The 12,971-nt window shown below is 39.5% G+C and overlaps 1 protein-coding gene across 1 annotated transcript; it reads left to right on the top strand.

Moving 5' to 3' along the window:
* Positions 1-1,030: 1,030 nt before the first annotated feature.
* Positions 1,031-8,133, top strand: LOC306756301 (rhomboid-related protein 2-like; the record flags this gene model as incomplete). Its single annotated transcript, XM_079241027.1, has 7 exons — positions 1,031-1,258; positions 5,222-5,370; positions 5,940-6,052; positions 6,137-6,237; positions 6,548-6,608; positions 6,706-6,767; positions 7,954-8,133. The coding sequence occupies 7 exons, from the start codon at positions 1,031-1,033 to the stop codon at positions 8,131-8,133; spliced, it is 894 nt and encodes a 297-aa protein (XP_079097153.1).
* Between the last annotated feature and the right edge of the window lie 4,838 nt (positions 8,134-12,971).

Here is a 12,971-nt window from a genome sequence, read left to right on the forward strand (position 1 = left end):
TGAAAAGTCAGGAAACTCATTAAATATTTAGCATTAATAAAGTAATCAGATGAGGTAGAATGTTTATGTATTTGTTATGTATAAGTATGTAAGTATATGCATTTAAATATGTAATGAACGCAAAAAAAAAAAAGATACTTTAATAAGGCATTGAATTTTTATTTCCAGCATTTACAGCAAAAATATGTTTTTTAAAAAAAGAAAAAAACAACAACCTCAAATAACTCTTGTGGTTTGTTTTAAGAAGTCCAGGAGGACAGAGTACAGAGAGGACATGAGTGTGTTGTTATTAATCTTTTGTGGGAAGGTTTATGCATTTTGCAAAAAGATCACAATAATTAACTTAAACTGATACTTTGTTACTACACAGTAATGCAAGAAGGGTAAAAAAAAAAAAAAAGCTAATTTACCAAAGACAGACTAAAGCAAACCAACAAACACAAACGAAACAGAATACTTATAAATAATTATATATAGAATAATAAATTCTTGTTCTTCTGTATGATATAAAATAGCAATTATGCTGTCCTTTATCCAGCAGGTCATTCAGTTGTTGAATTGATGAGTTTTGAACTTTTTTTTTTTTTTTTTTTTTTTTTTTTACAAAAATCACCGTAGATCTTGATCCCAATGGGATGCCTCTCTTCCTGTCAGAATGCTAAAACAGTAAATGTGCAGGAACTGTGCTTAAGAGTCTAAAATGTATTGATAGATAAACACACTAAAAGTGTTATAAAAAACTTAAGAAAAAAATTAAAAACAAAACACAGAAAGTTGATTGGTTAACAAATGTTTACATATCTTTTTTTTTTTTATAAGAGTTTTATCATTTATCATTATCTCTAAGTTATTCTGATCACAAAAACTAGAATCATTTTTGTGGATATTTTGATATTTAAAATGACATGTCTGAATGTTGCCTCATTCAGAGGTGTGTGTGATCCCACATCTGCTGCTTGCTAACAAAATGTCCCACTTCATGGTTCATATAAGCATATTTTACATCTGAACACACAGGATTGCGACAGCGATGGAGGAGGAAATTGACCAGGGGCAACCGCTCCGTGAGGACAAGGATGAGACATGGCGGAGAAGTGATGAAGAGCAGCCGGATACAGACAGGAAGATGGGATGTTGTGAGAAGTTCCAGCAGTCGGTTTCCAAATGGATGCTTCCTGAAGGATTACGCAGCACTTACCTGGAACGTGCCAACTGCTGCCCACCTCCGATCTTCATCATCCTCATCAGTATTGCAGAGGTAGCTCTACTCTGCATGTGCAAGTCACACCCACACACACACAGTAGATCAGTCAGTATGGACTTGTGACCTGATTTTAAAACAGGCAGCCTACATTTGACCCCATGATCATTACTTTATAGATTTACTGTGATTGCATTTAGGAGATTGTCATTAGATAATTAAATAAATAATTATTATACTCACAAGCAGTGCATGAGATGGATGATGCAACAAAAGTGCAACAGACAAACATGTTGAGCCTGAAGTCAGGAGTCAGAGTTTGCATCACAAAGTAGCTTTTATCACCATGTTACCATGGTGAACTTATAACCTGCTTTGGAGCCAAGCTGCAACCCCTGGTGTTTACAAGTGAAGTCTATGCGGAAGTGCATAAAACTGCAGTTCCCCCTTCATCCACTAGGGGCTCTGAAATGGAGCAAATCCCCATAGACTCCCATGTAAAAAAACAACAACTTCACAGCAGAAATAAACATGTTCGTAGCCTGGTTCAAAAATCCATTTTCAGTTTAATAGATCAATTTTACCTTCATGACAACCGTGAGGGGAGTGATTTTTTTTCTCACCTGTTTAAAAGTTTAAATCTAGAAATTTGGCACATTTAGGGGCGTGTCCTTTTGATTGACAGGTACCAAATCTTCTGCTTTAAGTAAGAAGAACAAGGAACAATCGTGGTTTTTAGCAGGTTAACAACATGACTTAGCTTTAGCCCGCTTCCCTACATTAGCTTATTATCTCCTGTTATCTCCTGTTATCTCTGGGTTTGCTCGGTTAGCTTTTAGCTACAGGCAGCTCGGAGTTCGCTCGATGTCAATCATTCACCATGACTCTCACAGCCTCCCTCTCAGTTCTACCTCTTTACCCATTTTTGTATATTCCGGGCGAGACGACACACATGCCCCTGCCAAGATGGCAATGGTATGAACGGCCAACCAAGCTTCAATTCAGCTCTTCAGAAACCTATGGGTGACGTCACAGAGGTTCTGTCCATCTTTTTATATACAGTTTATGTTTGGAGCAGTTTAAGATGAGTTTGAGCCAGCCATTTCCTGTGGACAAAGCTGGACTTTACCACAGAGCTAATTCGCTTATCCAATTTAAAATCACTGTTCATCGGAAAACCCAAATTTGAGACTGTTGGCTTTTAAAAACCTGCCAAAGGGCCCAAATCAACAGAAGGACGTTGACAAAAGCCACTGAGACCAAACTTCATCCCTTCAGTTTTATTCCTCATTAAGATATAAAAAATTTAGGGGCAACCAGGCTTTGATGTCTTCAAACATACCAGAAAACATGCAAAGGGAGCAACCATTTTTCTTTTTTAGTAGAACACATGTCTGACTGTTGTCAGCATAAAAGTAATATGAAATGCCATGCCTTCTCAGGATTGATCCCAGGAGCTGTAAAAACAAAGAGAAAAGCAGGGGCCCTAAAATCGACCCCTGTGGAATCCCATGAGAAAGTGGGGCAGAGCTGGATTCAAAATTTACTAAGCTCACACTCGAACTACTACAGTGAAGTATCACAGAAGCCCAGTAGGTGACGTAACCGAGCCACTAAAGTCTTGTGGTCCATGGTATCACAAGCTGCTGGGTCCAATAAAATAGAAATAATATGTTCACCAGAGTCATTTGCAAAGCCAGACTTAAACACCTCCAGGACACCACGTTCATCTATAAACCACTGACAATGAGCATGGTGAACTTTGTCTGCAGTTTTAGAAGTAAAAGGCTGCCTGGAGATGAGTCTGAAGCTGATAGCACGCTGCTGTCAAGGCCAGCTTGTTTAAGTAGGGGCTGGACAACGGCACGTTTATAACTCAGTGGAACATCTCCAGATGACAGACGATTGTTGATAAAGACCTTAAACTGGTGTTTCTGTCAGAATCCCTAATCATTAACATCTGAAACAGTTACAGTCTGCTGGACAATGAACAATGTTCAAGTTAAGTCTCAGAACTTGATGTTTGGCTTGTGTTTGGTGTACGTTCCTACACCCGCCATTGATTAAAAACGTGCAGATCAATTCATGTTCATGTTTCACTTTTACAAAGAGACGGATTAAAATCTGGGAACGGTCAGCGGCAACTACATCATCATAGTAATTGTTTATTCTGCACAATAATCAACAGTTTGTTTTTTTTTTAAAATTAATTTTATATTTTATTTTGTTTATGTGTTACACCTACATTCAGTTAAAGTGGAACTATGTGCATTTCAGGCTAATTTATTTTTATTTCTGAGACCAGAAGGGCTGGGATTGATCGAGTTATTGTCACAAATCGCTTTATTTACTTCAGACCGACCCTCTCCGTAGGCTGTCAGATCAGCCTGTGGGCAAAACGAGTGGATTGAGACGCTTCCACATTAAGCCCCGCCTCCCGCCACCGCGCTACATCGGGAGCGCGCACCGCAACTGCTTTCGCCGTCATTGTAACATCTCATAAACAGAAGAATTAGGCTAATATGAACTCAATAAAAAAAACAAAACACAATGTCTTATCATAGCATACAGCCCTACATGTTGGAACCTGAATCAGACCCTGAAAACGGAGTGGAAAACAGCAACCCACAGCAAGGAATGCAGCAGGATGTCTCTCTTTGGTAAACTCGCCAGCCATCGTTTGAAATAACTTTATCCGACGTTTTCCACCCGCCTGATGTATTTGTACATGCCCTTGTCAACCAGTAGAAGGTAACCAATCACCGAACCTTATCCCCCGGGACGTCACAAGGATTTCCAAGTAGAAAAAACTCTAAAATGACACGTTTTTCGTCGCCATGGAAACCGAACAGAGAGCGTGCTGGAACTCAAACTCGAACATGCGTTTAGGTGATAAAAAACAGTGCCGTTCACATGTCTGATGAGGATTCAACACTGTAACACTGTAGAAAGCTCAGAAAACTCCAAATACCATCATAGCACCCCTTTAAAGAGACAATAGTTAGGAAGTCATGTCATGAAGTCATGCCTGTCTATATTTATAAACAATTGTTCTGATATTTTCATTCTCAAATCAAATAATTTTTGATAGGATGAAAATCTTGTCTGAATTAGACTGATAAAAAAGAGAAACATTACCACTGAACGGATGTAAACAGACGACAGGTACACCCAAAATAGCAGTTTCTCCCACAACTCTGTGCTAATGACATCAGTGCTCATTTTCTATGAAGTGTGGTTTTACTAGTGATGTCAATCTGCTGTCTCTAAGACCACATTGGTAATCTATAATTATCTATAATATTGTATTTGTCAATAAATTAAGATAATGTGGTGAGTCAGTTGTTTTTATCTCGACTGCAGCTGGTACAAAATGCAGTGGCACGTCTTTTAACTGGTACATGTAAATATGAGCACATCACCCCGGTTTTATCATCTCTTCACTGGCTGTCCATGCACTTTAGGATTAAGCTGCTTTTATTTATTTTTAAATGTCTGAATGGTGCTGCCCCATGGTACCTCTCTGAGCTCCTCCATCCTTACACACCCTCTCAGTATCTCAGGTCAGCTGACCAACTACTTCTGTCAGTACCGAGGACGAAACGGAAGCTCAGAGGGGACCGGGCCTTTACTGTGGCAGCACCTAAACTGTGGAATAAGCTTCCTTTACACATTAGACAGGCGTCCTCTGTATCTACTTTTAAATTTTTACTGAAGACCCGTTTGTTTAAGCTGGCATTTTCTGCACAATAAGTTGACTTTTTAGATCTGATTTTATTTCGATTTGTTTTATTTTGATTGCTTTTAGATGACTGTAATTTCTAAAATGATCCTCATATATGTTATTTATTCTGTTTTTTCTTTTTCTTTTTTAAACCCGCCACAATGTGGCACTTTGGTCAACATTGTTGTTTTTAAAGTGCTTAATAAATAAAATTGTATTGTATTGTACAATCTTATTGAAAATGATTTTCCAACATTTTTGCAAACTGTAAAATTAATGAAACTTTTGTTCTGTAGTTGGCGGTGTTTATCTACTACGCTGTGTGGAAGCCTAAGAAGTACTGGGTGACCCTGGATGAAAGCTTATGGAGCAGCCCTCTGACCTACAAGCCTGGGAGCAGGCATGAAGCGTGGCGCTTTGTGTCCTACATGTTTGTCCACTCTGGGTGAGCACGGAGGGGGCTTTTAAATGCCCCATTTACACCATCATCATTGTGAGCTGCAGGTTGTGAACAGTTTACTCATATTTTACATTAAATATAAAATAACATTGAGTTGATGCAACTGTGAGTCACATTATACAAATATAAGAGTGCATAAGCAACAAAAACACAGGAAAACCAGCATCAAGAACAGCCGTCACATCTGTTATCAGCTCGGACTTACAAACTCCTAACAGGATGTTTTCTTGGTGGATCAGAGTCGTGTTATTCAGCAGTTTTCTTGTGCGGGAAGAAAAGATCACAATCAACAAGAAATTCAGGGAATTCAGACACAGAATATAGATGGAGTGTTTTTCTTGGTGCTGTGGACTTTCTGTTGTCCATAAACGGTTAAAATCAGATGAATAAGCCAAAGCGTTGCACTTCCAGACATTTCTTCTTGATAAAGACGTTGTAGACTGTGTTTAATGGGGTCAGAACGGGAACAAAACCAATGAATCCACTGTTTATTCCTTTTGGGATTACATTTGTCTGTCACTGACATTCATGTTACCCCACTCTCACTTTTCTAGTGTGGAGCACATTGTAGGCAACTTAGTGATGCAGCTGCTGCTGGGTATCCCGTTGGAACTGGTCCACAAAGGATTTGAAGTGGGAATGGTTTACATGGCTGGTGTCATTGCAGGTGAGGATGATCTTAATTTGTCTCTTCATCAGTTTTTCCTTGTTTTGTTAGAAAAGTAATTGCTGTTGCCTATTTGTCTCTCAGGCTCCTTGGCCAGTTCCATTTTTGATCCTCTCAGTGCCTTGGTGGGAGCGTCTGGGGGTGTCTATGCCCTGATAGGAGGCTATTTCATGAATGCAGTGGTGGTGAGTTTATAAACATGCAAAATGACATGATGTGTAAGAACGGTTCCAGAGAAAGGATGACTTTAAAATACATGTGCTGCTGTTCAGCGATAACCGACTGCAACAATTTTACAGTTTAAAATCGTAAATAGCAAATTCGTTGTCTTGATTGTTGTTACTACCATATTGGGCATTTGTAAAAAACACAAAAAAACAAAACAAAATTTCTTACTGAACTGCTGACATTACAACTAGTATGTTTTTATTTTCAAGTCCTGGATATTGCACAACAACAAAAATGTTAATATCTAAGATCTGCTTGATCTTGCAGAATTTCCGAGAGATGATTCCTCTCCTTGGAGTGTTTCGAATTGTCACCATTGTGTTTATCGGTGAGTTTAGCTTTGTGTTTTTTGCCCATCAGTTATATCTGTAACTGAGGAAATCACTGTCAGTGATATTAGATTGAACACACTTGTCTGTTTCCAGTCTGCGCAGATTTTGGATTCGCCTTCTACAGAAGATTTGCGGCTACAGATGAGGGTTACCACGTAAGTAGTCAGAGAAGAGCAAACTGAGCTTCTATAAGGGACTATTCACACTAGCATTTTTTATTAGAATCAATTAAATTCAGTTCAATTCAATTCTACTTTATTTATATAGTGTCATTTATATAGTGTCAAATCACAGCAATGCCATCTCAAGATGCTTTACAGACAGAAAAAAACCATAATCGAAGCCAATTCATAATAACCTATACAAGGAAACAAACAGACTTGGAAGCTCCAACTCAATCTCCCATCCTGAGCAAGCACACCAGCAACAGTGGGAAGGAAAAAACTTAATCGGAGTTCATTTGCTTGAAAAGTCCACCTTCACATACGGGCCTCAGTCCACTTGAGCTGGACCAAATACGAGAAGCAAACTACAAAACAAAGTCTATTGTATGTTCAGCACACAGCATTATATATTAAATCAAAACACACATGCTTGTGGGGGGATAGGCAGCTCTGGATGGGAGAAAATGACTCACGCTGGGACTTGTAAGAATTGCGTAAAAGTTCAGATAGAAATCCAGTCAACCCAAGACTGCTAGGATCTGATCCATCTCCATATTTAGCTGTTTGCACCAGAAACCGAACTTGTTCTGCATTAACCAATTCATGAACAAGTGTTCTTCTTTTTGTGTGTCTCATCTTCTCCTTCAGTAATTCGTGGTGCAGCTTCGCGTCCCACTGACAGTGAAACATGTTATTTAAAACGTTCGATTCATTTAAGAAGTACAGCATGAATGCAGTCTGTCCAGAAGAATATGGCCTCCTTCCCCACCCACCTAACTGAACCAAGTCCCTCAATCTGACTACGTTTAGTGAACTATCCTGGTGTGAATGCACCCTGAAACTTGAATGATCCGACTGATCTTGTCCATGCTTGGTGTATTCAGTGTTTGCTTGCAGCTACAGACCAGGTCAGCAGCTCTTCCTGGGAAATGATTACTCCTCTTTGTACTGGCTCATAATGCAGACTGGTGGCTTTCCACGTATGTTCTCATTTGAAAAATGTGGTTTCTCATTTTACAAACAGCATTCCTCATCGTCTTAAGCACCCCCCCCCCTGATAACTGATAACTGGCTTTGGGCGTTCAACACGTTCCAACGCTTTTACCTGCCAGCAGTTGAAGGTTTGTTGTTAACAAAACGTCATGACTGACCTTGATTCCATCGTTTCTTCATTTAGGTGTCATTTGTGGCTCATTTTGGAGGAATTGTGGCTGGAATGTCCATCGGCTACGTTTTCTTCAGCGCTTACAGCCAGAAGCTTCTGAAAGACCCCCGCTTCTGGATTTGTATAGTGGGCTTTGTAATCTTTATTATCTTTGCTGTGCTTTTCAACGTGTTCTTCTTTCCAGCGTTATAGCAACACAAAGCCGCTTCCTGAAATCCTTCTGCCCCTCAGGATTTTGCATTTTACTTCAGACTATACACAGACTATTAGACTATTCAGGAAATTGGGAAAAGTTTTTGTATTAGTCTGATTTATTTTATGCATAGTTTTAGAGCTGATTTCGGGGATTAGAGGAATGGCATCTCCTGATGTTTCTGTTTCGTTGAAGAGCTTTTTGACCACATGAAAGTGTGCTTTTGAAGTGTATTGATCTGCATTTTTCTTATGCATATATATATATATATATATATATATATATTTATTTTTTTTTTACCAGTGACAAGATAATCTTGTCGTTACTTTGTGTGCATGTTTGTTTGTCGTTTTTTAACTTTGTAGTTTACATGATTCTTCGAAATGATTTTATCACTGATAATTTTTCTGGTATTTGTCTTGTACATGAAATTATGACCTGATTGTGTAAAAGACTTGCGTTCCTCTAAAACCTCCATGTTACTAATACTCTACTGAAATACTTTCTTTTTTTTTTTTTTTTTTTTAAAGATTTTTTTGTATTGTATTTTTAAGATATTTTTAAGATATTTTTTTTTCTAAGATATGACTCATTCTCTCTGACTTTGTTGATGATGTTAGTGAGAACCAAAGGACGAAGGGATGAGTGCTCCACCTCCCCTATCCACAGAGGGAGCTTTTGTGGTTTGTGTTTACAATTAAAAGTCTAATACAAATTTAGGTCAAACAAAATATGTTGATGGAGTCAGTTTATGCAATATTTTCATTAGAATTATTATAAGCTAGATAAATATGATATAGACACAGCGTTACTGAACACCTGCACAGACAAGTCTGATGAGGAATGAGCTTCATTTGCTACACTAGTACAGATTCTCTGTTCTAGAGAGAGAAGTATTCTGTGCAGATCTGTACTCCCTTTTTACAGGGTGGTGTGAAAGACTATCTCCTTTACTGAACGTAGCTGACATTCCAGTGGGTAAAACCTGTTTTACGATTGATAACGACACCAAAAAAGAAAAAAAAAAAAAACCAAACAAACAAAAAAAACGAGTAATTTGTGCTGTTCCAGCTTTTACAGTCTATGGTTTCAACAAGATGTACCTGTCTCTAATTCTCACTATCATTGGACTTGTTTTGTCCCTAATACTAAGGGAAAAAACAGACTTTTACCAAATACATTTTTGCTAAAAAACAACAAAAAAGAAGTGTTTTTCAAAATATTACAAAGATTTCATCCCACCAATCAGTAACCAGATTTGTGAAAGGTAAGAACAGTTGTACATTTTGCTGTTCTCTCCTTGACAGTCACTCACCTGTTATGTGATTGTGTTTTTACTTGAAACTCCTAGAATAAACTGACCATCTTCATCATAAATCTATCTAATTATTTCTCCCTGAAATTGAAAACTACTCTTTCTATGTTGTTTTTAACAAAGTGAAACAGGACAAACTTTGCATTATAATTTTCCTCATTTTTCCAAAGTTCCACATTCAGAAATGTAAATTCCTTCACAATAAACCACTTTTTTATTGTTTTTTATCAAAGAAATAAAATACATTTCAATCGTTTTCAAAAGCAATAACCCCAAAGCCACTGCATCCTATAATCAACCATAACTTGTATGTCTCCTGAACTGTAGCTGTGCTCTTGTTTAATCACTGTCACTTTATTTATTTCTTTTTCTTTTGTTTGTTTTTTTTAATGTATAATATGTTTTTGCTTTTTTTTGTTTTAGTCAAGCTAAATAATATTTTAAGGACATGTTCTTTGTAGTGCTCTACATTCTATAAATAAAGTTTGTTTAGAAAAAAAACTAAGAGATCTTGTTACACTTCCTGTTGAAGGTATGGATGAGCTGGCGCCACAAAGGCCCCACTCAAGACAAGTTTCATTTAGATTTGGAATAAAAAATCAATGAAAAGTGATTTTGATTGCATATGTTCCAACCAGCCAGTAAAACATGAAAATCAAAATGATCTTCAGCAATGCAGAGCAAATAAACACTGCATCAGTGTGTTACACCACAGCACTCAGTCTCTTGTGTTAGTCTGCTTCATGTGAAGTAGGCATTGTATTAAACTATTTTAATTAAAAACTAATCTGGAAGGAGCGGCTTTCAGAAAGTGAAGAAACAAGGCCTCTACGTTTAGGAGGCTATGGTGTTAAAAATACAGTTTAACTTTCCATTTGTTCCAGCATGAAGCTAGTTAAAGCTAAGTTAAACTAAACCAGCCATTCTTCTGAAGCTGCTGTGGAACTAGACAACAGGTTCTGCCTCATATTTTACCAATGCATCTTCACAGATGAATGATAGGTTATCATGTTTAAAGCATGATCTTTTAGGTTGTTTCCAGCAGCAATGTGCTTTGCTTGTACATTTCAGAACCAGTAAATGTACTCAGAGCCACCCCCAGCCATTTTGGTGCCCCAGGTGAGATTATGTCCACCTCCTCAATAACAGGTAGGTTGTTGATTCATTGCAACACCTGGAAGACATCAGTGTGTTCAAAGGACCTGAAGCTGATCTGTAGCTGAAAGGAAGGAGAAGGAAGGAGGGAACTGTGTTGAGAAAAAGAGAGAACAAGATTTTTATTTTTTTTTATTTTTTTAGATTTGAAGCCCATCACGGCTCTTGCACATTTTGCGCTTCAACTTTAAAAAAAAAATACATTTCTGAGGGATCTTGGGAACTTCAGGAGTACATTTTCTATTAAAGGTTCTGGTGAGTAAACCACAAATGATGCAGTTTTAATTACACTTAGTCATATCACAAAAAACACTGACAATTCATGGACGCGTTTAGGGGGGCAGGGCATGCAGTGTACGGTGGGCGGGGCTGCTTAGGCGGTCTCTCTCCCCACACAGTGGAGTTATAGCCCCTCAATTCTAATTACAAATACCACACACTTCACAATCTTTAGCAGGGAGGAAGGAGGGGGAGATGGGGTTCTCACGTCCCTATTTCCGGGGCTTTGCTGGAGGGGTGTTGCTCCGCTGGCTCTGGGGGTTGCTGGGTCAGCTGTGTCTGGGGGGATGGCGGGGAGGTGCTGGAGGTGGTGGGTGGTAGTCGTTGGGGCTGGTCTCTGCTTCCCCAGGGGCGTCTCACACGGGACATGTTGGGAAGGAAAGATGAGGGTGTGCGGGAGTGAATGGATTAAGTTGCAGATGGAATGTAAGAGAGTAGAGGTGTGGGGAAGGTGTGTGTGTGAAGAGTGGAGGTGGGGTGTGGGAGTGTGCAATGGTGTGTATGTGTGTAAATAAAGAGGGAATATGCAAGTGGTGAGGTGGAGGGACGGGGTGGGAGGTGTGAGCACAAATAGGGTGTACTGTATGAACGGAGATGGAAAGGTGAGTTGGGGTACGTGTGTGTGGGGAGGAGTGGGTGTTTGGAGATGTGGTGGGGATGTGTGTGGGATGGTGTGTGTGTGCTGGTAGAGAAGGGAGTGTGTGAACTGGGTGTGAGCAGGGGGCTGCGTGTTGAGGTGTGTAGACAGGGAGCTCGTGAGGGACGTTGTGTTATGGGGTATATATGTGGGAGTATTTGAGCAGGAGCAGGGGGGTATGGGAGTGTGGCTGGTGCACTGGAGTGCGGCCTGACTGCCACTCGGTTTTGGTCTGGGTGTCCTGGCTCTCCATTGGTGTGGGTTGGACCCTCTGCCTGCGGGGGTGGGGGGGTTGCCTTTGGGCTCTTTGGGTCATGGGGCCCACGCTCTGTCTGCCCTAGGCAGCCGGTGCCCGACGGGGCCGATTCTTGCCGGTCTGGGCCCGCTGGGGCCTGTTCTCCCTGACTGCAGGGCACTCTGGCTGGGGCTCTCCTCCGCCACCTCCTGGGTGGGTTTATGGCTGACTCTGGAGTTGAGAGGTTGGAGCCTGTGCTTGGGGGTGGTTGCTGGCTATCTGAGCCTCAGGGTCCTCCTGGCCTGCTTCTTGCCTTTGTGTGGGCGGGGTCACATTGACATGATCACTCTTCTCTGAACACGTTCCACTCTGTTTGTTCTGCATGTGACACAGTCACTGAGTCGTCTACAGGTTTATTCACTAACAGCAGCTAGTTTTCTTTGTCTCTCATTCATATTTAACCTGATAGTTTTTGGGGTTCTTGACACTCGATAGTCTAATCCTCCGCAGGGGGAGCATGAATCTAAGATTGGCCTGTTTGTGTCTATGTGTGTGTATGTCTTTGTACATGTGTTTATATAGGTGAATACGTATGAAGTGTTTTCTTTCTCTTTCCCTTTGTCTTTCTGTCTCTATTCTATTCTCTCTGCACTGGTCCAGCAGTAGAAACTCTGTATTACAATAACACAAAATAAATAGAGAAATAAAATAAGAATCCAGAAAATCAAGGGGATCATCATACCAGTAATGCTCCCCTTGCTCAGCAGAACACCGCATCCAGACCATCATTCTGCTTGCTTAAATGCTGGACAAGGCACAAAAAAACAAAACACAAATGATGCTCATTGAAGCCTTTGAAGCCCAACTGAATTAAAAAATGATAAGAAAAGAAATGTCCACTTCTTGCAAAATGAGGTTTTTATTTGGCCATTTAACAAAATGTAAAAACAACAAAAACAAACAAAAATATATATATATTTTTAGGGGATTTTTGGAATTTATTAGCATGTATGATTAAAAAAATAGTTTAGTAATTTCTTTTTTTTTACTTAAAGAGAAATTTGTGAACAAATGCTTACATATTTGTTTCTAAGGGTTTCATCATTTGTTTGTGACTAAATTATTCTGAATGATCCCATATCTGCTGCTTGTTGACAAAATGTCCCACCTTGCATATCAGTATATTTTCATCTGGACATACAGGGTTGCTACAGCG

Source organism: Telmatherina bonti (genome assembly GCF_933228915.1).
Source record: "Telmatherina bonti genome assembly, chromosome: 5".
Lineage (NCBI taxonomy): Eukaryota > Metazoa > Chordata > Actinopteri > Atheriniformes > Telmatherinidae > Telmatherina > Telmatherina bonti.